The sequence below is a fragment of the Melanerpes formicivorus genome, unplaced genomic scaffold, assembly GCF_026170545.1.
Source record: "Melanerpes formicivorus ecotype bairdi unplaced genomic scaffold, bMelFor1.0.p_v2 SCAF_12, whole genome shotgun sequence".
In the NCBI taxonomy this organism is placed as follows: domain Eukaryota; kingdom Metazoa; phylum Chordata; class Aves; order Piciformes; family Picidae; genus Melanerpes; species Melanerpes formicivorus.
Genome location: NW_027142364.1, coordinates 8,661,170 through 8,685,943, shown reverse-complemented (window position 1 = coordinate 8,685,943; position 24,774 = coordinate 8,661,170). Strand labels below are relative to the sequence as shown.

At 41.3% G+C, this 24,774-nt stretch overlaps 3 protein-coding genes across 11 annotated transcripts in view; 1 reads left to right on the top strand and 2 right to left on the bottom strand.

Annotated features, from left to right (window-relative positions):
• Positions 1 to 271, bottom strand: part of LOC137444467 (cytochrome P450 2J2-like) — a 26,741-nt gene extending 26,470 nt beyond the window's left edge. Inside the window, exon 1 of the mRNA XM_068145185.1 lies at positions 197 to 271. The gene's annotated coding sequence lies outside the window, so the exon portion shown is untranslated. The remainder of the gene's footprint in view (positions 1 to 196) is intronic.
• Positions 1 to 6,551, top strand: part of LOC137444468 (cytochrome P450 2J5-like) — an 11,835-nt gene extending 5,284 nt beyond the window's left edge. Inside the window, exons 5-9 of the mRNA XM_068145188.1 lie at positions 690 to 863; positions 1,086 to 1,227; positions 2,379 to 2,566; positions 3,405 to 3,546; positions 6,307 to 6,551. Of these exons, the coding sequence (XP_068001289.1) occupies positions 690 to 863; positions 1,086 to 1,227; positions 2,379 to 2,566; positions 3,405 to 3,546; positions 6,307 to 6,485 (825 nt within the window). The 3' untranslated portion in view covers positions 6,486 to 6,551. The remainder of the gene's footprint in view (positions 1 to 689; positions 864 to 1,085; positions 1,228 to 2,378; positions 2,567 to 3,404; positions 3,547 to 6,306) is intronic.
• CAPN10 (calpain 10) lies at positions 897 to 24,664 on the bottom strand. Of its 9 annotated transcripts, none has more exons than XM_068145174.1 (16): positions 24,206 to 24,655; positions 22,643 to 22,846; positions 21,172 to 21,303; positions 20,766 to 20,962; positions 19,264 to 19,481; positions 18,613 to 18,754; positions 16,223 to 16,389; positions 15,396 to 15,679; positions 14,734 to 14,936; positions 12,410 to 12,665; positions 11,206 to 11,405; positions 11,058 to 11,103; positions 8,133 to 9,316; positions 7,100 to 7,179; positions 6,222 to 6,396; positions 897 to 1,024 (listed from the first exon to the last, which is right to left on the bottom strand). In XM_068145174.1, exons 1-13 carry the CDS (start codon positions 24,248 to 24,250, stop codon positions 9,287 to 9,289), a joined length of 2,124 nt encoding a protein of 707 aa, XP_068001275.1. In that variant the 5' UTR covers positions 24,251 to 24,655; the 3' UTR covers positions 897 to 1,024; positions 6,222 to 6,396; positions 7,100 to 7,179; positions 8,133 to 9,286. The 9 variants fall into 9 exon arrangements, with proteins under 9 accessions (XP_068001275.1, XP_068001276.1, XP_068001280.1 ...); XM_068145175.1 differs by lacking the exon at positions 897 to 1,024 and adding an exon at positions 5,201 to 5,257; XM_068145179.1 differs by lacking the exon at positions 897 to 1,024 and having other exon boundaries at positions 6,279 to 6,396; positions 12,410 to 12,495; positions 12,613 to 12,665.
• Positions 24,665 to 24,774: the final 110 nt, after the last annotated feature.

The window sequence follows — 24,774 nt, the reverse complement described above, 5'->3', positions numbered from 1 at the left end:
CAACCCCTCTATTAAGCACACAAAGTGTGATTAGTAAATATTGATCTTCAACATGATCATAACTGTTTAGGTCTGCTCTGTATTACTAATAGCTCATTAATAAATATCAAGTCAGTTATCCTCAGAACTAGTTCACTTAGAGGGCCATGTTCATAATCTCTCTTTGAAAAGTAGAACAATTTACATTGGAAGGTACCTCTGCATCCACGCTCAAAGCAGGCCAAATTAGATCAGGTTCTATAGGGACTGGTCTAGTCAAGTCTTCAAGTCTCCAAAAATGAAGATTTCACGCAGACTTTCTGGCAAACCCTGTCCCCAGTATTTGATCTCTCTCCTAGTAAAAATGAAATTATTTTTTAACAGTAAAAACAACACAAACAAAAAAGCCAAAACGCACAAAAAAACCCAAACCAAAACCAAGCAGATCTACAACAAACCAACCCAAAAACCCACTGAACCCCACAAAGAAGAGAACAAGACAAAAGACAAGAAAAGACTAAATACAAAGTAAATAAATAAATAACTTTTTCTCACATCTGGCCAGAATTTCCCATGTTCTGACTTGTGCCTACTGTCTCTCATCCTCAGTAGGGGCCCATGTGTTGCAGTGACTTAAAGTTATCAGGAAGTCAGAACTGGTTCTCAATTTCAAGCAGCTCATTGTTCTTCCTTTTTGTTTAAAATCACAGATGTATGATGCTTTCCCATCACTTATGCACCATCTCCCAGGACCTCATCAGAAAGTGTTTGCATACAATGACTTCATGCACAATTTAGTCATGCAGGAGGTCCAGACTCATGAAAGAAAGAACACAGATGATCCACAAGATCTCATTGACTTCTACCTGGCCCAAATAACAAAAGTAAGTATATGCTTACCACACTGTCTCCTCCTTGGCCTCAATGTCTACTACAAACACTTGCTGTTCAAGAATTGTCATATGCATACTTCATCTGTTTAGCACTGAAGATTTTTGTCCTGGTGGGCAGCTCACTGTTGTCACGAAACTATGACAATTTCTACCTGACTGGTGAAATGTCTCAAATTATTCATCTCATAGTCTTCTTGTGAATATACCCTACAGACCAAAGATGATCCTACTTCTACATTTAATAAAGACAACATGGTTCAGACTGTGGTTGATCTCTTGCTGGGAGGGACAGAAACGACAAGTACCACCCTTCTCTGGGCACTGCTGTATATGGTACAACACCCAGAAATACAAGGTGAGCTAAAGCATTATCAGAGAGAACCACATTCAACATTACATCATAACTGGGGGTTGCATCATAGTATCATAGTATCATTCAGGGTTGGAAGGAACCACAAGGATCATCTAGTTCCAACCTCCCTGCCATGGGCAGGGACACCCCACACTAGATCAGGCTGGACAGAGCCTCATCCAGCCTGGGCTTAAACACCTCCAGGGACGGGGCCTCGACCACCTCCCTGGACAACCCATTCCAGGGTTTCACCACTCTCGTGGTGAAGAACCTCCTCCTCACATCTAGCCTGAATCTCCCCAGCTTCATTCTATTCCCCCTAGTCCTATCACTACCTGAGATCCTGAGAAGTCCTTCCCCAGCCTTCCTGTAGGCCCCCTTCAGATACTGGAAGGCCACAATTAGGTCACCTCGGAGCCTTCTCTTCTGCAGGCTGAACAGCCCCAACTCCCTCAGTCTGCCCTCATAGGAGAGGTGCTCCAGATGTACTAGATGATCTTTTGAGGTCCCTTCCAGTCCCTAACATTCTGCAATTCTGTGTGTGATTCTGTAATGAATATCACCTAAGTCTAAATATTGAGTAAGCATTGCCTCAGCCACTTGCAATGCATCAAAGCAGCCCTTAAGAATTACTATGAATGGTGGTATATTAACAATTGAGATCTAGAAAATGAAAGCCTAATAAATGACACCAACATGTGCTTCCCCACCAGTTCACTAAGAAGCTACACTGACTGAAATGAGGAGCACCCACTGTTTTATCTCACTGGAAAGAGATGGCAAAGACAGAAAAGCAAACTGAAGACAATACATATGCAGCTTAGATTCTTCCTAACTTTCAAAGTGGAAAAGCTTTAAAGAGATACCTGGTCTGATGTGTATTTATGTAGTTATAAACACAACAGGAATTACAATAGTCATTTCAAATTTTAATCTTTTTGTCTCAAATGAGAGACCACCTTGTGCTTTGGGGACATGCTCTTTTTTGATCAACCATAACCAATACAGCAGTCAAACCACACACCAATGTGTTTCATAGGAGCATTAGGTTTTTTCATTAACCCAGTCCTGCCTGGGCTCCTACTCATACAAAAGTCTGCTGAATAATGGAGGGGGAGGGGGAAGGAAGTTAAACTATTTTCATTTTTCTGCAGAAAAGGTTCAAAGAGAGATAGAAGCTGTTCTGGAACCCTCCCATCTCATCAGCTATGAAGACCGCAAACATCTGCCATATACAAACGCTGTGATTCATGAGGCTTTGCGGTACAGCAATGTCACTTCTGTTGGGGTCCCTCGACAGTGTGTGAGGAGCACAACTTTGCTGGGGTTTCACATTAAAAAGGTAGAGAGTACACCTCCGTGTCTCTTAAAGCTTTGAGCTATTAATATTTAGTGTGTGATTCAGTGATTTGTATCACATTAGCTTCTACAGTTCCTAGTTTTGCATGGGACAGCAAGTCCCAAACACAACACAAAGCTGAGTGCTCTGAATCAGGGTTAAGTCTACAGTCCCGGATGCAAAAGAAAGCTTGGGAAAGGTTAACAGCACAAGTAGCAAACAAACATAAGCAAAACTAGGTTTTATTCCTACCAGTCAAATAGGAGAGATGCCTGGGCATCAAAGTAGAACATGTTTTTTAAGGCATTATAAAGAAATTAGGTTTAGTGAATGTCAAGCCAGCTAGCTTTCAAATGTCAAGGGGCAGCTTAGAGCAGCCTATAGTCAGCCCTGACAAAACACACACACACAAAAAGAACCCCCCCAACCCTACACTCTTAAGATGATGGCAGGTCAGTACAGTGAGAGATCTGACCGTCACATCAGCATGGATAAACAGCCCAAATATAGTTGGCTTTAAATGAATCAAAAGGTCCAGTGATGTGCACAACAATAAAAGGTGTTATGATTAGCCTGGTAAATACATAAAACAATCCATGCTCCACACTAGCTTAGACATGAAGATATTCCAGTAGTCCTGACAGAAGATAACTTAGACAAAGGCAAATGTTTTGTGATGAACAGACGATACACGGGTTTATTATGCCTGCACACTGATAAAGAACAAATTGAATCCAAACACTGGGTTGCAGACATAGGATGGTACATTACCTATCAGAGAGGAGTCCAAAAAATAGAATCAATCATACATGGAAAATACAACATCTGCTTCCTCTTGCAGGGCACACTCATATTGCCCAATCTGCACTCTGTTGTCTACGACTCTGAGCACTGGGAGACCCCGTGGAAGTTCAACCCCAATCATTTCCTTGATTTGGATGGCAACTTTGTAAACAAAGATGCATTCTTACCCTTCTCAGCAGGTAATGCTCTAATACTGAATATTCCTGTTTGCTGTGTCTTGCAGCAAAGCTTTTAAAAACCCCATCATTCCTAGGTTCTAAAACTTTTTAAACATGCTTTTATAAAAACATGTTTGACACTAAGATTTAGTCAGGTGTTCTACTGCAAGAGCCACAAATATTGTCCTGCATTTTCTCTTTTTCCATACAATCAAACAAAGGATTAGTAAAGATAAGAGATATAATGCTATCTCCTTGGTGTATGTATGGTTCTTCCTATAATGGCATCTGAGCTCCTTAGCCCCTAGTGCACTAACTCCCAGTAACACCCTTAAACCAGAAAATCAATTTATTCTCACCTTACAAACAGGGGACGCAAAGACAAATGTGATTACTCCTGGCCTGTACCAGGAACAGTGTGGCCAGCAGGAGCAGGGAGGTCATTCTGCCCCTGTACACTGCATTGATTAGGCCACACCTTGAGTACTGTGTCCAGTTCTGGGCCCCTCAGGTTACGAAGGATATTGACTTGCTGGAATGTGCCCACAGAAGGGCAACGAAGTTGGTGAGGGATTTGGAACACAAGTCCTATGAGGAAAGACTGAGGGAGCTGGGATTGCTCAGCCTGGAAAAGAGGAGACTCAGGGGTGACCTTATCACTCTCTACAACTACATGAAGGGATGCTGTAGACAGGCGGATGATGGTCTCTTCTCCCAGGCAGCCAGTACCAGAACAAGAGAACACAGTCTCAGGCTGCACCAGGGGAGGTTCAGACTGGATGTTAGGAAGATGTTCTATACAGAGTGATTGCCCATTGGAATGGGCTGCCCAAGGAGGTGGTGGAGTCGCCGTCATTGGAGGTGTTTAGGAGGAGACTTGATAGGGTGCTTGGTTGCATTGTTTAGTTGCTTAGATGGTGCTGGATGACAGGTTGGACGCAATGATCTTGAAGGTCTCTTCCAACCTGGTGTATTCTATTCTATTCCTATTCTCAAAGGGATCTGTCAAAATCGGTGACACAGCAGGAAACCAAACCTCAGCCTCACAAATCCTAACAGTAACAGTCTAGCACCAAGCTCTTTCTCAGCTCTGGAAAACTATTAAAATCCAGTCTTTTCAACAGAATATTGCTCAGTAACCAAAACGAATGTCTGACTTTTCAAAAGCATATCACAACGTGCAAGCTACTTAGTTTACAAAGCAAAATGCAGCGATACAAAGTCATGGGAGAGGAGGAGGAAAAAAAAAAGGGGGGTGAAAAGCACTCTAAAACATAAATCCAAGAGCTTTTCTAGGCTGTTTCTCCAGTAAATAGATTATTAAGCAAAGCAACACAAAAGAGGAAGCTGGCATCATTTACTGAGAATTAATATATCAAAATTAAACAACAAAAATACTAAGGGGGGGTTTATGTTGCTGTGACACACTATACTACTCCCCATTTGCTGCAGACAAAAAGCAAATAGTGTACTAAATGTGCAAAGCAGTCAGATTAAACATAGTCATTTCAGATTTTAAAACCCTTTGCCCAAATTGCCTGTAAATCTTAAAACTGTGTTTGCAGAACAGGTACTGAAGCATCTTGCATCCTTTACTCACCAAACATCCACTGGTTTGCATGAATCAAGAGAGACAGACTGAGAGAGTTGGGACTGTTCAGTCTGGAGAGGAGAAGGCTCCAAAGAGACCTTATTATGACTTTCCAGTATCTGAAGAGAGCCTACAAGAAAGCTGGGGAGGGACTTTTTATGATGTCAGGTAGTGATAGGACTAGGAGAAATGGAGCAAGACTACAAGTGGGTAGATTTAGATTGGATGTTAGGAAGAAGTTCTTCACCCTGAGGGTGGTGAGACACTGGAACAGGTTGCCCAGGGAGGTGGTAGAAGCCCCATCCCTGGAGTTTTTTAGGGCCAGGCTGGATGGGGCTGAGTAACCTTATCTAGTATGAGGTGTCCCTGCCTATGACAAGGGGTTTGGAACTACATGATCCTTAGAGTGCCTTCCAACCCTGACAATTCTATGATTCTAAGACACTAATTTAGGCTACCATTTCAATCTGGCACAGGAATTGTTTTTTAACTTGCTTTGGTTGTTCTCTGTTTATATAACCTGAGCATTTATATATCCTGAATATATTTCTTTATGTTTTAGTCTGGAATCTATAGATATCCTGCTATACACTGTGAAAACAATATGCCAAAATGAATCAGTGAGTCTGTCCAGCACTGCACATGCCTCTTGCATTCCCTTGACTTACATATCTGCCCTTCAACCGTGTCAAAGACAGGCAGCAATAAGGACCCAATAGAGCCACCTTAACTTCTGTTGAAGATAGCCTGATTACACCCTTCTACTTATCTTCACAACTGCATCCCACAGTGCTCCAGTCCTCCCTCCTCAGCAACCAAAGATAAGAGACTGAAGTAAATGAAGCCTTTTAAAACCTGCCATAACTGAGAAGCCATTCATGGTTCTCACAGAGCAAGAAGAAAAAAACATGGAAAAGAAGAATCTCATGTTCCAAGGAGAAAATAAAAACCAGAAGCTAAAGCATCAAACCCAAACAGTTGATATAATTAGAGATGTATGGTTTCTCCATTTAAAATAAGTAAATAAATGTATGTTTCCTCTCACCTCCAAAGGCATCTTACAGAAGGACATAGGGAACAATTATCTTACATTAACAGAACTTACAAAACTCAGTAGAATTTTGCTTGAAGCTCTTTCTCAGAACCTAGGTTTTTTTTACAACTAACTCTTTTCTCCCTTCCTTCTGCAGGGCACCGTGTGTGTTTGGGGGAGCAGATGGCACGAGTCGAACTGTTCATCTTCTTCACCAACCTCCTTCGGGCATTCACCTTCCAGCTCCCTGAGGGAGTGAAGGAAATCAATTCTGAGTACATTTTGGGTGCAATACTGCAGCCACATCCATATAACCTCTGTGCCATTCCCCGCTAGACTGCCACATACCACAGTGCAGAGGGACTTCAACCAGTCAATAATTGCAGATACTTTAAAACCATATATGACAATCTCACTTGTATTCAACTGTAGGTAGCTCAGCACAGCAAATACAGATTGCTTTATTTAGGAGGAAAAGTCAATAGTATGCTTTGTAAGAGGGGAAAGTTTTGGGGTCTGCTTTTCTTAACATGTCTCAAGCTGCGCCAAGGGAGGTTTAGGCTGGATGTTAGGAAGAAATTCTTCACAGAAAAAGTGATTTGCCATTGGAATGGGCTGCCCAGGGAGGTGGTGGAGTCCCCATCACTGGAAGTGTTTAAAAAGAGACTGGATGAGGCACTTAGCACCATGGTTTAGTTGACTAGATGGTGTTGCATGATAGGTTGGACTTGATAACCTCAAAGGTCTTTTCCAGCCTGCTTAACACTGTATTCTGTATCTTTCCTTACATCCCTTAGCAGAAGGTAGTAGAGTATACACACTTAGTGTTGACTCCTTCCCCTTTCATACTCCCTTGAAGCACTATACATTGTGGTATAAAGTTCACACACATATAAACCATTGCAGAATGGGCTCTGTTGTATACAAAGCCCATCCAGAAATCCCCATACCTTTTTTCTCAACTTCCTTGGTATCCTTTTTTCAATCACAACTCATGGATCCAGACAGTTTCATGGAACATTACATCCTTCTGTTTAGAAACATGCATTAGGACTACTCATGTTAAGAAAAAAAAGGAGATTAATTGCTGTAGGTGATTCTCTTCTGCAGGGAACAGAGGGCCTAATATGACAACCAGATCCATCCCCACAGGGAAGCCTGCTGCCTCCATGGAGCCCAGGTCTGAGATGCTGCTGGGAAACTTCCTAGTCTGGTACAGCCCTCTGACTATTTTCCATTATTGGTCATACAGGTTGGAAGTGATAAAGTCAAGAACAGAAGTACAAAAGGAATTAGATAGGATTTCAAGGCACTGGGGTGACTGGTTGAAGGATCAGGAGCACAGGTGGTGTTTTCTTCAGTACCTTCAGTAGCAGGGAAGACTGCAGCAAACACTGAAAGGCACAGGAAAACACAACTGACACATGTGGCTCAGGGGCTGGTGCCACAAGTGGAATTAAGGTTTCTCTGATCATGGGAACACCCATGCAGCAGTGGGCCTGCTGGGGACAGAGACAGTTCAGCTGTCTCAAAAGGAGAGAAGGATTCTCATGTGTTAGATGGAGAAGAAGAGGATAAAACCCAAGCTCACTGGAGATGAGCCTAGGGGTGGCATGCCCATGTCAGGGGTGAAATCAATAGCCCAGCATGGGCAACAGACAGGAGAAACTAGAAGCCATTGTGCAGCAGCACAGCTATGACATAGCTGCCATCATGGAAATGTGGTGGGATGCCTGTCATGACTGGAGCAGTGCAATGAATGGCTATAAGCTCTTCAGAAGGGATTGGCAGGGAAGGAGAGGTGGTGGAGTGACAGTGTATGTTAGGGAATGTTTTAATTGTGTTCCAGCTTTAATGACTCTGTGATTACTATATCATGTAGTAATTTCCACTTTGAAGGGAAATAAACAACCTTTCAAGAAATGAAGAAAATAAAGATGCTAACATTTGTTAGAGCAGGCACAGTAAAGATTTATTACTCACAATGCTTCCTTTTGTTGTCTCATCATTTCGCAACAGATGCACAGAGTTTTGATCACTTAAAATTCAGTTGCAAGCATCCTGGATGCTTTGAATTTTCAAACTTCAAGAGGAGCAAGAATAAATTATGCTAGGATTTAGTTAAAAGCAGAAGTAAAATGCTACATATTTCTTGAACATAAAACCTGATTCCCCACTCAAATATTTCCAGTTGTTCCCTCCCATTAGGTGAAAACCCCGGGGCTCTACCACACTAAAGGTTGCTATGCAGAACAAATGCAGATGACATCATTGACAGCTTTCACCTTTTTAATAAAAGACATCATAAAACTTTCAATGTTACTCCATTTTTATTGAGGAAAATATAACATCTACAAAATCTCCTCCTTCAGTAAGAAATACTTTCAGGCATAAATTAAGAAGAAGAAAAAAAGTCTCTTAAACTTCATATTCTTACGGTGAGGGCAGACCTTGCAGAAAACAGTCTCACAGGTTTACCAAAGCAGTCTGATGGGATAGTTCATAAACAAAAGTTATCAAGTCTTATTTTACTCCTTTGTGGTGTTACTTAAAGAAAAGCTCACCAAAAAAATCCTTCTTTTCAACTCACCATTTGCATGGTTCAACAAAGGACTCATAATAAAGTGCTCGGCAGCATGACTGGCAGTGTAGAATACAAACTTGGACTTTCTCTGCTCCAGTGTAATTTAATCATCCTTGAGGTATGTCCTACCTGAAAAAAAAGGCTCCAGTTTCTTTCCTTGGTGTCCCCTGAAGTTATTCTGTAAGCTTGACTATTATTATGGTTTTTTCCCAAAGTATCATTTAATGATGCACGTAAGTTTTCTGGTTTCTTGCTAAAACTGCTAAAACATGCACACATTCTTCACCTGTATTCTTGAAGAACTGAGGTACATTATGAAGACGTGCTGCACAATGCTGGTTCCCAAAAAGCCACGTGAAGAACAAGCATTCAGAGTTTACATGATTGAGGAGGTATTTTTACAAAGAAGTCACTGTAGGCCTGACAGTTTGTACCAGTGAAAAACAGCTAGGCTAAAAGTATCTTGTCACTGCATTTGAAACGGACAATGGCAAGAGGTGAGGCATTCCTCACCCTTCTGATTATCTCAAAATGACAAGGGGAGAATTCCAGATTATCTTTTCATCACAGTTGTAAACGAAATCTGTAAGAAAATGAACAATGCAGTGAAAAAAAAGAAACCACAAAGCCATTTCATGAATTAACTTTTTCATCAAGAAAGAAGAAATTCGTAAGAACTGAAGTAAATCAGAGAAAAGGAAGATTTAGAAATTAAGGCCAAAATGCAAGCTTTTCCCATGAAACATCTGAAAAAACCCTAATCCTCACAAATCCCATCACCTCTGCAACTGAAAACATACAGACAACCTCTCAGAAAAATGCACTGACACCCAGTCTGGCTGCCATCACCCTTTAGGAATCAATTGCCTGACTCTTCAGTGAGGCATCCTTTGAGGCTCAATCAAAGGATGATTTAAAGTTCAGCCTTAGACTATGCTTTTGAAGACCAGCTTCAGATATTAATTTCTGCCACTGAGGAGAAAACTATATAACTTCCACTTCCAAATTCTTCAAGGTTTCAAGTCCTGAAGAATCCAAACTGTGTATTCCCTTGATGCCAAGAGTACACTTTCTCCAAGCCCAACCATTTTCATGGAATAATGTAAGAAGCGTTATCTTTGTCTATATCCGTATGCAATAATGGCCTTGCAAAACAACAGCAATGAAGGACTTCATTACATACTTCAGCTCCTAAATATTACAATAACAAGCACCATGGGGAAAGCACATTCAGGTCGTCACCCATTTGTGCAAAGCACTCAGAATCCACACTGTGTGGTTTTAAGGACAAAATGTAATCATTGGTCAACATGACCTACATTAGGAAAATTAGTAAACCAGTTCTAATCCTAGATTAAGAGCTTTTCCCTAAGTTTTTTGGTTTTATTAAAACCTCAAAGGAAAAGAGCCAAGTATCTGGATGGTCTTGTTGTCACCTAATATGCAGAGCATTATCAAGGCCATGCTTTGAACTAAATCAAGTATCTTTAAATACTTGTTAAAATAATACACTCAACATTCTCCTCTCCACCCAGTAAAAACACTTTAAGCACTTGGCACTCAGCACTCACCATTACATGCATATTTAAATGAGCAAAAGACAACACCAAAACAGTAAATAGGTGGGCATTAACTTCATCAGAAGGACTCACACACCAGCAAGGATTCTAATGGTAGGATGCTTTATGGGTTGGCTGTGAGAAAAGCTCCAGGGTGGTGAAAGCTAATCTTTGGATTGCCCCTCCACTATTCTCTTCTTCTTGTGTTTTCTTAAGTCCTTACAACATTATAACATCATCTAAAATTTCTAAATCACAGGATGTAGGAACTCAATATCAAAGCCAATCAGATGGAGGAATAATACAATATCTAATTAAAGCTGGCAGATCTACACTGACATCAAGAATGAATACATCCACACACATCCAGTTGCATAAAGAGTGTTTACACTCTTGAAAGCAAATGCACAAGTACAGTCACCTATTCATCACTAATAGTCCAACTTCTCACAGATGGTACAGCAGAGGTAGGTACTGTGGAATGGCTTGAGGGAGTAAATGATTTAATAAAACAGCCACACAGAGCTTTCATGCACAAGTGGCATGCAACTACAGATTCTGTTAGCTAACAAATGCTATATATAATATAATATAATATATAATATAATATAATACAAAGATTAACTGTTTTGCTGATTATCAGTTTGCAGCAAGTAAAGGACTATATTCAAATTCCAGTCCACTAGTAGACAACTCTCAGTATTAATACTTGAAGATGCTTCTGCAACACCTTTACAACACCTGAAGTTAAAAAGTGTCACTTACTTCTTGCAATACTTGTCCAAGCGTCTCCCGGCTGTGAATCCGCTTCCTGTTGAAAACCCAAACCAAACTTATTTCTGCAAAAACACTTCTAATGTTTAGCAGGCACTAAAAATACTGGAAATGCAAAGAGATGGCAACATATTTTTACCTGTCTATTTTGGTTGCTATGACCACTGTAAAATTGCCTTCTGTATTGGGCAAGTAGGTAGAAGGGATAATTACATAATTTCCTGCAGGAAGTCTGCAAAGTTGGCTCACTTCCTGTGAATAGCAATGAGGCACACAGCTAACCAGTGGCTCCAAATGTAGAAAAGAGGAAGTATGTGGCTTCCAGCTGCTATCAGGCACCTACAAAGAGGAATGAGAACATGCCTGTCTTTTCATATATTTCAGGCTTCACAATTTTAAATGCTTGGTCTACTATAGCATGGTAAGTTCCATATCTATTCCACTCTAAATGCTCCCTCTGCTGTGCAGAGCTACAAGAGAGAGATGGGAAGGCTTCCAGAAAACCCAGATGGCAGTATCAAGTACAGATAAACCATTCCTAGCCTGTTTGTAGACAGTTTACACAACCCACTACCCATATAGCTTAAAAGTTTTTTCTGTTGTCTAACCTCACTCTTCCTTGCTGCAGCCTAGTGCCCTTGTTTCTCACCTTACAGATAAGGTGAACATTGTATCCTTCCTCCTTCTAGCAGCACTTCCTGTACTAAAAATTCATGTTAGGCCTCTCTGCAGTCTCTAGAAGCATGAAAAATGTTATTTATTCTTCACATACTGTATATTTGAAGCTATATGAATGCTCATTTAAGACACACCTTTTCTGAAGCATTCTTTCTGAAATTAAACTAGCTTTCCCTGCAAAGCAGACACCAAACCAGAATCTTCTCATCCTACATTTATGCAGCTGATTACTGGCACATACATGTCAAACCTGTATTTGCCCCTATCAAACCATATTTTGTTTTGGCTCAGATCATATGCTCAACATATACAGTCCTTCTGAGTTCTAACCTTGTCTAAGGAGCCAACACAATTTGCCAATGAACAAATGAGTAATTATTAGAGATGAAAAATATAAGGTTTTTTGGTCATGAAGTCTGACCCTCAGTCATTAAGACACTAATAATTCTTTGCAAATCCTCAAAAGAGTTCATAATTTCTAAAAGTAATTTAGAAAGCTGGAAGAATTCAATGGAACCAATTATCTGGTTACCACACTGTGTAACACAGGACCAGCCTGTGTTTCTCCTTGAAGTAGCTATCCCCTTGCCAAGACCAAAGAGCATTCAACTGAGAGGCTCTCACCTTCACACTTGGCAAATGAGCAAACTGGCCACAAGTCTTACCTGAAAAATATGGAAACCTATAGGACGACATTTGCTATCTTGGCAGTGCTGACGGAGGGTAACTTTCACACTGCTTTCTCCTGGTCCTGCAGGAATGGAGAGGGGAAAGCAGGGATTGATATGGAAGGAGGGGAAGTTCCTGCTACCTCCAGCACTTTGCCCATTTTTCCAGCATCCATGTAGCTGCACTGTCTCCCATTCACCTGCTGGGAGTTCTTCACAGAGAGCAGCATCAGTGGGTGGTGGCTTTAGCTCACTACCAAGTGTAAGAGAGAAGAGAAATTAAAATGTATAAACCCTGCATGACCTCATAAAATCTAGCACACAGCTCACAAAAATTAACATAAATTCCTCTAAAATTTCAGCACAGAGGAAAAAGAAAACAGTACAACCTTAAGTCCTTAGAAAATTCAGAGAACTCCACAAGAAAAACACAGCCCTTACAAACCATGCACTAAAGCCAGGTCAGATTTTTGTACATTCATGAAGTAATGCAGCTTCCACATTTTTAACGCAATACCTTTGTGCCATTTGTCTTATCTGAATGCAATATAACTGACAGGGTCTTCTGGAGTAGACATGAGCACCTCAGTAAGTCCAAAGCATACACTGCATTCTTTTTTATATTCCCTGCCTTTAATCAGAGGAAACTACCATTTTACCTGGCAACTTGGTCAGTGTAACATTAACTCTGTTTTAATCCTAGCCCAGCACTACATTTCACAGCCATATGAACAACTTCATATCATTAGCAGTTATGCAACTTTTGAAACCATGTTTAAGCATAACTTAAAATAGATTGTCTGTTCTTATTGCCAGTTCTTCAGCTAAGAACACAAAACAGCTGTTATGACATTCTGCAACTGTACATTCCAGGCACACATCCAGACTGGCACCCCTGTTTTAGTCCAAGGAAAGGTTATGCTTCACAGCAATACTAGAAATTTTATCCCATCACTGAAGATGCAACATGTTCTACTGACTGAAGATGTCCAGAAACCAAGTATAATGCTGGTGAGAAGCACACAATTTGCACCCATACAGCAAAATTAGCCTCATAGTTTCGCAGGTCTTTATTGAGTCTAATACTAGATGCCATCTTGCTGCCAAATACTGCTGTGTAAATGATTAATGTATGTTCTGGCTCTGTAATTTGATTTTCTAGCTTCTCTCCAAGGAGACAGGAGTTAATAGTATACTATCAGAATATAAAAACATGTGACTAGCTTTGAAACACGTTGCAAACAGTACCTTTTACCTCTGTATGCAGCTTACCTGGCATGAGCTGTTAGAAAATCTTCAGATTTTTTCAGGCTTACTGGGAAAAAAGGTAAAACTCTGCCAACTCCACACAACTACTTGCTGTTTTGTCTTCTTAAGTAATTATTTTAGGGCTATGGCCACTAGCAAAGAATTGCTGACAAATAATTGACTAATGTTGAGATAGGTACAGCTGAGTCTGCTACAGTTTAAAAAATTTCAAGTTATCAGAAGCTGCTGGACTGACACTGCTGATGTTTTCTGTTGGATAAGCAGGCACTTTTGAACTAGGAACAATCTTTTCCATGCATTATAAAGGTCTGTTTTTCTGTCTGAAGTTGTAAGGAAAGATCAACTAGAACACAATATGCAGTGATCCTTCCAAGAATTTCATAATAATGCTGGGAAACTTCTTGAGGCACTCAGAAGTAAAAATTTCAGCTGTACTGCCAGTGTTGAATACTTTAATTCAAAAAACAACTCTTGGTTCAGCGGAAGAAGACAGCCTAAACATCAGTGCTATGTTCCACACCTGTCCTCAAAAGATGAGGTGTAAGCACTATGCCATGAGCCCACTGCTGACATTATTTGCAGCTGAAGCTACAGGGCTCACTAATACATGTCAGGCAACCTGTTAGCATGTGTTTTCCAGCATACCTGATAAAATACTGCTCTCCTCTTCTGTCACTGATTGCAATAGTAACAGCAGCTGCTTTTAACATCTTCAATTTTTCCATACATTCCAGAAAGAACTCCCACAGACTGAGAAACATGCTCTGCAGAAACCTTTTCAGTGCTTTTACAAAATAGGCACTTTCTCAAAATACTGCAGTTCAGAGTCAAGAAGCTACTCATCTGACTTTTAACAAGAGGTAGTAACAGCTTCATGAAAAAGCCAAGGCAATATAACATTACTTAGGTGAATTCAAAGACAAAACAATGCTGCTGTTTGGAACTTGGTACAACCCTTCAGAACATTTTGGATATTTACCCTTGGTGCTGTATCTCATCTATTGGTTTATGGCAACAACTATAAGAATTTTTCTGTTCTCTTTTAAACCTACCTGAGAGAGATCCTTCCTGTTGAAAATACACGAAGCAAGAAATTCCCTACAGCATCTTTCAGAAAAGTGCTGGGAACCACAAGATAAAACCCAGGCAAAAGGTCACAGCACACATGCACTTCTCTGTCATAGGAGTGGCAGGTGGTACCTACAACTGGAGGAGCAGAGAGGGTCTTTGGGAGGTTAAATCGTTTCTTCTCCACCTAGAATAGATGCATAATGATGTGTGGTGTTTTAGGAAAAATAAGGAGTTTTTACTACAACTAAAGATGATCAAATACAGTTTAAAACATTGTTTAACATGCACACATTTACAAAATGGAACAAGGACAGTATCAGCAGATATGAAGAATAAAGAGAAGCAGGAGTAAATTTAGTCATAGTCACCAAAAAATCAGCCTGAAATGTCATGTGCTAGTTTGCAACAGTCCCAGAAGTTCTGTTACTGGGCACTTAATAACAAGAAGGAAGTGCACTAACGTGTTGTACAGACAGTAATTGCATTGCAAAACAAACAGGATCGTTCCAATGTAAATCAGAGATGTAAAATGAGTGAATAGTTGAATTGTGTCACTGCTGTAGGAAATGAATGATTTTACTCAGATGTTTCCATAATGCTTTAAAACCTCTTTGCAACAATAAAAATGCCACTCCTCCGTTACCTTCCAGACATGCAGTCCCACAGCCTGGTAATTCTTCCTCTGTCTGCCTTCAGTCAAAGATAGATTTTCCTCTGCTAAGTCAGTCAGATTTTGAATCCTTCCAGCCCAGTCAGCACTGTATTTCCTATGCTTCTGCAGCAGAGCAATGCACACCTCACTCTTTTCACAGACTCTCAGCCAGAACTTTGGGTTGGTAGGGAAGCTGCTGTTGTTACGGCAGCCACCTGCAGACTGGCCTCTCACCCAGGCTCCAAAAAGATTCTGAGAGTGATACAGGACTTTCTCTAACAAAAGAAGAAAAACACAGTGCATATTTCAGACACTAAAGGCTACTTAATTTTACACAGCAGATACATGACAGAGATCCCCCAGCCCAAGAAAGCGTGTTGTCACAGAGAGCCCTGACAATGTTCTCCAAGCAGATACTTGAGAAGCATGAGAATTAATGTCACAACGGGTAATGGCAGATTAGTATCATCTTTACAACATGAAAATGCTTCTAGAAATAAGAAGTCTACCTCCCTTTAAAAAAAAAAAACCCAACCATAAAATCACAAAGTTGTCCAAAACAACAGCCTTCTAGACAGAGAGCACTAATCTCTCAAACTAGCAAGTAACCAGATTTCAGAGAAACATCACAGACCCCTCTAAAGACCTTCAGCTTTCTCTTGTGCCTCTGTTCTTCCAGCAGAGACAGAAATGGCCTACAGGTCTAAAGGAGAAGGCAGGCCTGAGAAATAATGCTCTAGTTGCATCCATGTCTAATTCAAATAATTTTTTTCCATTGACATATTATTGCATGAAAAAGATGTTTTTCCATACCACACCTGTATAGAGGCTCTGAAGTTGTCCTTCCTCATTGACTGGAAAGCCCATGGTAATCTCATCAAATTCCCTAAAAAACTCATCTTCATCAACCCAGAACTCTCCCTCTCGGATCTGTGAGAGCAGTTCTGAGGCAAGGACTGGATCTAGCTGGCTCCATCCTTGACCCCTGGCATAGAAGACAAAAGCCAACATTTAGTTCTTTGCCTAATCAAGTTCCACAACCATGTTCTATCAAATATCCTATGGAGCAGGGCAATAAAGCAGCTTCTTCATCTTACTGTCAAGTACTTGCATTGAATATTTCTGTATGCACTTTGCTAGCCAGTGAGAGGGATAATAAAAAGTACAAATTGCAATATATCAAAGAAAACTTAGAAATCTCCTAACACCAGACCGGATAGAGCAGCCTACTTCTAAATGAAATAGATACTTTGCTTACAAGCCAGTGCAGTCTGAAGCTTGAGAGGAAAATAAAGATTTTAGCAGTTATTTTTTAAAGCATGGAATAATAAAAAAAGCTGCACAGTAACTGAAAGAATTTTAATGCTATACAGTGAATATCAAAACCCACTGTTTGTGTGAAGCAGCTGGTTATCCCCAAGAATCTGCTAGCTAAGTCATGATAAACCAAGACTTTAAACACCTCATTATTTAGAGCCCATTAAAAGCCAGCACTCTCAAAAGTTTTTGATTGTTTCATTAGCAGCAAACAACAGTTCTGCCCTTGAACAAAATGGGGCTCTAAGGCTAGCCAGTGAAATGCTACCCTCTTGCAACATCATAGCAACTTACTGTTTGGCAAAGGAACTACAAGAGTGCATATGCAAAACTCTGCCAATAGCAAAAACCCATCAGCTTAAGTCTCCATTAATGTGTTTAAGCCATCTTTTTAACTCAGGGGGAAAAAAATCTACCCTATTTCTCTAGACTGTTTTATTAACATGATCATACTGTTACCATATTTGAATGCAGAAAGCTTGTTCCTTGGGTCAAGAATTCAATGTTCTTTTGCACAGTCAAAATATGCTAACACTTTGCAAAATAAGTTAGTAGGGTCTGCCCTTTCATTCCTGTTATTTTGCTATATGAACTGCCGAACATATTTCTGCATTTCCTTTCAAACAGATCTCTTCTTTAAATCCACTTGTCGATATAAAATGGATTACAGCTTCTCCTACTCCTATTAATCTACAGAAATGAAAGCACATAAGTACAAAAAAAAGGGCATCCTTCCTTATGCTGCATTTCATCTTAAACATACTGCTTTGCTTGTCAGCAAGTGAAACAAGCTCAAATGAGAAAAGCTGAGTAAAGTCAAGCGACTACTCATGTCACAGACATCTCATGAACAAAGCGACTTAAATCACCTGCAGAACAAGCGCCAAAAAATATCAGAGAAAAGATAATCAAAAATAATCTTATCTCTACAAAAAGATGCTTTGATAATCAAACAAAAAAAAGGGTTATTAAAAAAACATAGTACTAGAACTAACAGATCAAAACGACCAGCCTTAGAACCAACAAGCTGTACGATCTCTCTGAAGGCCTGCACACAAACTGAAGTCTCCTCCACTGTAGTCTATTGGCAATATCACAGTATCGCCAAGGTTGGAAGAGACCTCAAGGATCATCGAGTCCAACCTGTCACCACAGACCCATGGCTAGACCATGGCACCAAGTGCCACGTCCAATCTCCCCTTGAACGCCTCCAGGGACGGCGACTCCACCACCTCCCTGGGCAGCACATTCCAATGACGAATGACTCGCTTGGTGAAGAACTTTCTCCTCACCTCCAGCCTAAATTTCCCCTGGCGCAGCTTGAGACTGTGCCCCCTTGTTCTGGTGCTGGTTGCCTGGGAGAAGAGACCAACCCCTTCCTGGCTACAACCTCCCTTCAGGTAGTTGTAAAGGGCAATGAAGTCACCCCTGAGCCTCCTCTTCTCCAGGCTAAACAATCCCAGCTCCCTCAGCCTCTCCTCATAGGGCTTGTGTTCAAGGCCTCTCACCAGCCTTGTTGCCCTTCTCTGGACACCTTCAAGTGTCTCAATGTCCTTCTTAAACTGAGGGGCCCAGAACTGGACTCAAGGTGCAGCCTAACCAATGCAGAGTACAGGGGCACAATGACTTCCCTGCTCCTGCTGGCCACACCATTCCTAATACAGGCCAGGATGCCATTGGCCTTCTTGGCCACCTGGGCACACTGCTGGCTCATGTTTAGGCGGCTGTCGAACAGCACCCCCAGGTCCCTCTCTGTTTGGGAGCTCTCCAGCCACTCTGACCCCAGCCTGTAGCTCTGCATGGGGTTGCCATGGCCTACAAAATGCATAGATATACTTTGAGCTTCAAAACTTTTACAGAGAGTTTTCCACAGTAAAATAAACCTACTCACCCCTCACACCAGGGACCTCTCCAGCATCGCCTCCCCCAAGGATTTCGTATTCGTAGTAGGAAGATTTCCTTGCCTGACACTTCAGACAGATTCAATGTGTCTATCACAATAAAGGCATGAAACTCTCCTAGTTCACTTGTACCTGAATAGAAAAACAAAACAAAAAATGGTATTTGAAAGCAAACAAAGGAATCTGCTCAATATTTTACAATGATTGCCATTAAACAATCCTTTGAAAGAAGACCATTTTGAGACAGAGGTAAATTTAACACTAAAAGACCTGAACAGTTCACTTTATCTGTGACTATACTGAAATAAATGAACATTTTAAAGAACTTACTATTTGATCTCAAGCATCTACAAATTCTCAGTGTTGAAATTAATTGGGGTTTTTAAGGTGCTTCTTCAAAGGTTGGGGAGTGTGCAATTGTTTTGGAGAACTGACCATATCAGCACCAAATACAGAAATCATTGCTCAATCCTCAACTCAGTAACATCACTAAATCTTTGTTTATCCAAGGTTGTATGAAATTGCACTACGAAACTGGTAGGGTACTAGATTCAGCACTATGCACTTGCTGGCTTCCTTCTGCTCCAAAGCCTGTCAAGCAGAAAAATTTACTTTAAAATGCCTAGAACTATTACTTTTACCTTGTCTGGAATCGAGGATTGCACAGCTTATTACACACTGCTCCTTCAGATTCATCAATCTTCTAAACAGTGCTTTCTCCAAAACCATGCCAGTCTTCCCTTTCTCCACATTTCTTCCAGGGTCTTTCAGGGTCCATCTTTCAGCAATTCCTCCAGTCAGATCCACCAATGCATCTGCCACTTGTCCTGCCCATAGCTGTTCGTAAGATCCATGGACTCTATTAAAACAAACAAAGCAATCAAAAAAACCCAACAAAAAAGGTTTCCACAGACAGCAGAACTAAAGTCCTTAAGTACTTTCAGTTCTACCCTGCATCACCATCACAACTGTGCCCTACCTCTTATTTCCAAGCAGGCAAGAGAAAAAGCACACTCTTTTATTTACATAGGATACAACACCTAAATATGTAAGCCATCAGACATGCCACTATTTGATGGGAATTCTATTACAACTCATTCCATTCGATATAGAAGCTGCTCTAGTCTTGTGCTAGTCATTTGTACCTTATTATCTGTGTACTACATCATGTTTTGTGATATACTAACTGCTTTCTGTATAAGTAAATGACATTTCCTCCTCTTCTTCAATTATTCTTTGTTCACTGCACATGACCAATCAGAATAGCACTTCCTTCAACAATTTAATTAAATCAAGAGACTACTCTATCCAACACAGTGGATGCAAAAGGAACCAAGACTGTAACAGAGTTATAAGACATGGTAGAATGATAAAATCTCTACAGAAAACAAATAATATTATTTTGCAAGTCTAGAGATGAGCTTTAATATGCCCTTGCTGCTTCACAACTTCAGCTCAACGTATCTACAGTCAAATGAATTACTTCATACTTAAAAGTCTTTTTCTGCCCTCTGCTGACAACCATGCAATTTTTCGTCCAAGCCCTCTGGATATCTGCTACCTCACCAGTGTGCTTTGCCTCCAAATTGTTGTGGCCATCTGGAGAGCATTTTGATAGAAGTATCACAAAACTTAAAGTAGCTGCATTTTCAAACACATTAACAATATGGTTATTTCTTCTTAAATAACAAACTAACAAACTGAACAAAAGGGGGTGAAACTCAGACAGCCAGAGTCTAAACTTCTATAATGTTGCTGCTTTCCATGCTCTCTGCTTTTCACCCAGCCCTCAGCTACCCTCAAAGGAGACACTAGTAAAACAGTTCCCTTAACAAAATTAACTGACCAATGGACAGTGACTTAAAGAGCATCATTTGAATCCTAACAATTCATTGCAGCTCTTACTTTTCATAATGATTCTCTTTGTAACACCATCTTACCTCACATGCAACTAGAAACACATCTTACAGATCTACACTTTGAAGAATGCCTTCTGCACAACCCAGTATGGGAATTCTATCAGCTGCTGCACTTTATAGGGATAACCCACAGATCCACACTCAAAGCAGTAAGATAAAAGTAAGCAGAAGGACTACAAGCATTTTAACTCCCTTTAATTCCCTTGATACCTGTGTTCACATACTTTGCATAAGCTTTTTCCAATAGTGGAAGCCAAAACAAATCCTCTGTCTGACACTGGGAAAAGCAGAGCTTTCCACCAAGGCAAGGCAAGCGATCGTCAATGGTCACTTCTACCCAGTGTCCAAACTGCCAGACTCGACAGGTGAAACAGCCTTGATAAGACTCATCTGTCCAGCTGGGCTGGCCTGGAGGGATTACCTAGATGCCAAAAGCCAAAACCAAGACAAATAGTGCAGTTTTGTTAGGGTTTGTTTTTTTAAACAAAACCAGTTGAAAATACAGTGACTATGAACCACTTGCAATAATAACACCAAAAAACACCACCGCAAAACCAGTAAAACCAAGCATCACAAAACTGATACTCATATGGAGGCTTGGAATTCTTGGAACACAAAACGTCTCTATACCTTATTCAACAGGTATTTACTCTTCTGCAAAGCTACACAGGCACACAGGAACCAACAGTCTCCCAAAATCCCTTGTTTCACTTGCACATCCTGGAGATTGTTTGAAAATAACCGAGGGCTAGAACAAATGTCCTAAAATTAAAAGAAGACGAGTTAAAGCCAAATCCTGAATGACATTCTAAGGCAGCCTGTGGTTTAGGGAATGGGAGGGCTCCAGAGACCTCTCACAAAGTAAGGGAATTTTTACCTCTAGAATATCTCCTCTTCAGTTACAGCCTAAGCAAAGATTAAGAAGTTACTGCCTTGTGGCTATTTTACAGGTACTTCACGTGAAGCAAATCTAGTTTCCACATTTCAGTACACAAGCACAACCATAGGAGAGGCACCAACATGATCCATCAGCTCCTTGCTAGATATATGATCAGCTGTGATAGAACTGATGCCATTTACATTGAACTGCACATCCCAAGTTACAAAAAAAAAAAATTTCCAAATTAGCATGAGAGAAAAATATCTTTCCCAAGGCAATAAAAACAGATTGCTGGTAGCAAAAGAGGTAATTTCAAATGCAAAGTCTGAACACTCAATCAAATCTGAAAATGAGTTTTTTAAGTGGTTCTTCTCTCACCTGTAAACACTGCAAGAGAAGGAGAGTTTCAGCCCTCAATAGTAATCAAGGTATGAAGTACAAAGGGAGAAAGTTGCACACTGGGCTTTGTGAAGTCATTTGTTTGCCAATTCTATTTGATAACCAACAGCTCTATCACTGTTCTATGGCCATCCCCAGATGTGTGGCATAAAAGCAATGCTACCAAAGACAACGTATTTTTTTTCTCCATTACACTTTTATAGCTTTTTAATTTCCCCTCTACACAAAAGCAGTACCATAAATGCTTCACTTGAAAACAATGTACTGCAGAAATGCATTCTAAACTTTTTAGCTCTCATATGGCTTGCTCCAAAACCCAGCTGTTAAGTTTAAAAGCAATTCAGGTCATAGGACAAGTTAAAACCTTAAAAATCCTATCTTGTTATAACAGAAATCAACAATCCCCTCCAAAAAAAGAGCAATATGCTTCTGGAAAACTCTAAAATACAGTTACTTGTTTTCAAGACAGTTATGCAATATATCTGAAATTTGAGAATGACACAATGCTGCTTTTTAACTTGGTATGCATATGACCTGCCTAATGAAACAGGTCCATGATAGAACACCTGAATTTCTACTAGTGTCATAAAATTCAAAAGTCCTACCACAGGATTTAAGTCAAATCCACAAAGAAGCACCCAGACTTCCAGTGTTATTGCTAGCACTGTTCATATATTGTTTACACTGACATACAGTGGCTTTATGACTTCTTTATTTCTAAAAAAATAAAAACACCAAAAGCAATCATTCAGTGCTAACTACCGTTTACCATTTCAAAAGCACTTCTGCTAAAATAAAAGTATTTTATACCTCACAACTCACCTTAGGTCTCAACCAAGATATCTCGCCTCTGAACTGGGCAAGTGGGGTACAATAGTCAAAAAATATAGAGGTGTCACTGGCAGGAAACGTGGGGTCTGTGTAAAGGTCTCTTTTCACAATCACTTGATTTTTCTCTCCCAGCATCTTCAGCACAATCTTAAGCAGCTTTGCTATTTCCACAATTTTACATTGCCAAGCACCAACCTATAATATAAGCGAGCATTACTCGAGAATTGTAACCAGGAAACAAACAGGCAAGACAGATTTATTTAGGAACAGAAAGCCTCTCACTCATTCCACGGAGCACCCTGAATCACGCCATTGTTGTCTTTTTTCAGCACCTGATACCACCCCTAGAGGTTCCCTGCCCTGCTGGAAAATAGAAGAGGGGGCGGGTCTCAGAGGTGAACTACATCCAAGAACCCAGTCAGATCCCTTCCTCGCGGAGGTGCTCCTGCTCACTGCAGTGGGGTTGGACAAGACGACCTTTGAGGGTCCCTTCCAACCCACTGCAATCTGTGTAAGTGCACTCGCCCCACAAGGCCCCCTCCTTCAACACCGCTTTCCTCGCAACCAGGCCCCTCCACATACGCCTCCTCCTACCCAGCCCGCCCCGCCGCAGAAACCCTTCGCCACAATGTGCTTCATCCAGACCACCTCCGCGCGTGTCCCTCACCACCCTGAAGCGCCCCCCGCCCAGTTCCCGCCACCTCCTCACCGCGGGGCACGCGCCGCCGCCATGCCCGGGGCGGCCGTTACCGCGGCAACGCCGGACACCCTCTGGCCGCCTCTCAGCCCCTGCCCAGCCCACAGGTAACGGATTGAGCCGTCGGCCAATGAAGAGGCTACAGGCGAGCACGTGATGCGCGCTCCACCAATCCGCCGCGGCTGACGGAGCGGGGACGGGGCAGGTCCCGGCGTGCCTCGCGGCCCTGACGGGTTACTGTGGAGAGCCGCCGGAACGTCGGGAGTCACAGCCCAGAGATACCCGAGAGAAACAGGACAGTCTCTTCAAAAGAGCTGGAAAGCTTCACGGTCAGCTCTCACGTGGACACCTGAGCAGCTATCGGAGGCCGAAGAAAATGAAAACAACTCTTTTCACGCTGGTTTTGACAGAAACTATCAAAGAAATTGCTGTCCCTCACAAAGCAGTTTCCTGAAATAATGGCAAAGACCACATTTCCAGATAGTTTGTTACTAAGTAATTGTCCACGGGCTAAGCTGACAAAGAAACATGTCACTTCTCATAATTTGACACTGCCTAGTGGGAAAAAAAAAATAAATCATAGTATCACAGAAATATTCAGATTGGAAAAGACCCTCAGGATCACCAAGTCCAACCAAGAACCCTACTCCGCAAAGTTCACCCCTAAACCATATCCCAAGAACCACATCCAAATGGCTTTTAAATACATCCAGGGTCAGTGACTCAACCACCTCCTTGGGCAGCACATTCCAATGCCTGACCACTCTTTTTGGGGTAAAAAAAGGTTTCCTAATGTCCAGTCTAAACCTACCCAGTCACAGCTTGAGGCCGTTCCCTCTTGTTCTCTCACTAATTACCTGGGAGAAGAGACTAGCACCAGCCTCTCCACAGTGTCCTTTCATGCAGTTTTAGACAGCAATGAGCTTTCCCCTCAGCCTCCTCTTTTTCAAACCAAAGAGCTCCAGCTCCTTCAGTTGCTCTTCGTAAGATTTATTCTCCATCGAAGAATACAGACTCTATAAACAAAGAACAATGAAGGGAAGAAATGCAGGAATACAAGGCTTCTTGTAGGTCCTCCTTCAAGAAACCACTGCTAGTTCCAAGGTTTTGGAGTCAAGACAAGGCCTACTGAAGCAGGGTGCTTTCTGTTATGCATTTAGGTCTTTTATGTTAGTGTTTCTCAGCAAGTTCAAGAGTGGACAAATAAGCAGGCTGCTGAGCTAGTGTGAGAGGCCACGAAGTGTACCTGAAAACTACTTTTCACATTCACTTCATGATGATGAGTGAAGGACAGACCTCTAAAGGGAGGTTGTAGCCAGGAGGGGGTTGGTCTCTTCTCCCAGGCAATCAGCACCAGAACAAGAGGACACAGTCTCAAGCTTCACCAGGGGAAGTTTAGACTCGAGGCGAGGAGAAAGTTCTTCAC

What these genes read in the sequence shown, in the direction of transcription:
- CAPN10 (XM_068145174.1), bottom strand. Translation starts at nt 24,250, where the DNA reads ATGAAAGGACACTGTGGAGAGGCTGGTGCTAGTCTCTTCTCCCAG. An exon ending in TTGGAAAAAGCTTATGCAAA is followed by an intron (nt 19,482 to 20,765) that starts GTATGTGAACAC and finishes TTGTTTTAATAG; the next exon opens with AGTCCATGGATCTTACGAAC. An exon ending in AGAGGTCCCTGGTGTGAGGG is followed by an intron (nt 16,390 to 18,612) that starts GTGAGTAGGTTT and finishes CTTCTATGCCAG; the next exon opens with GGGTCAAGGATGGAGCCAGC.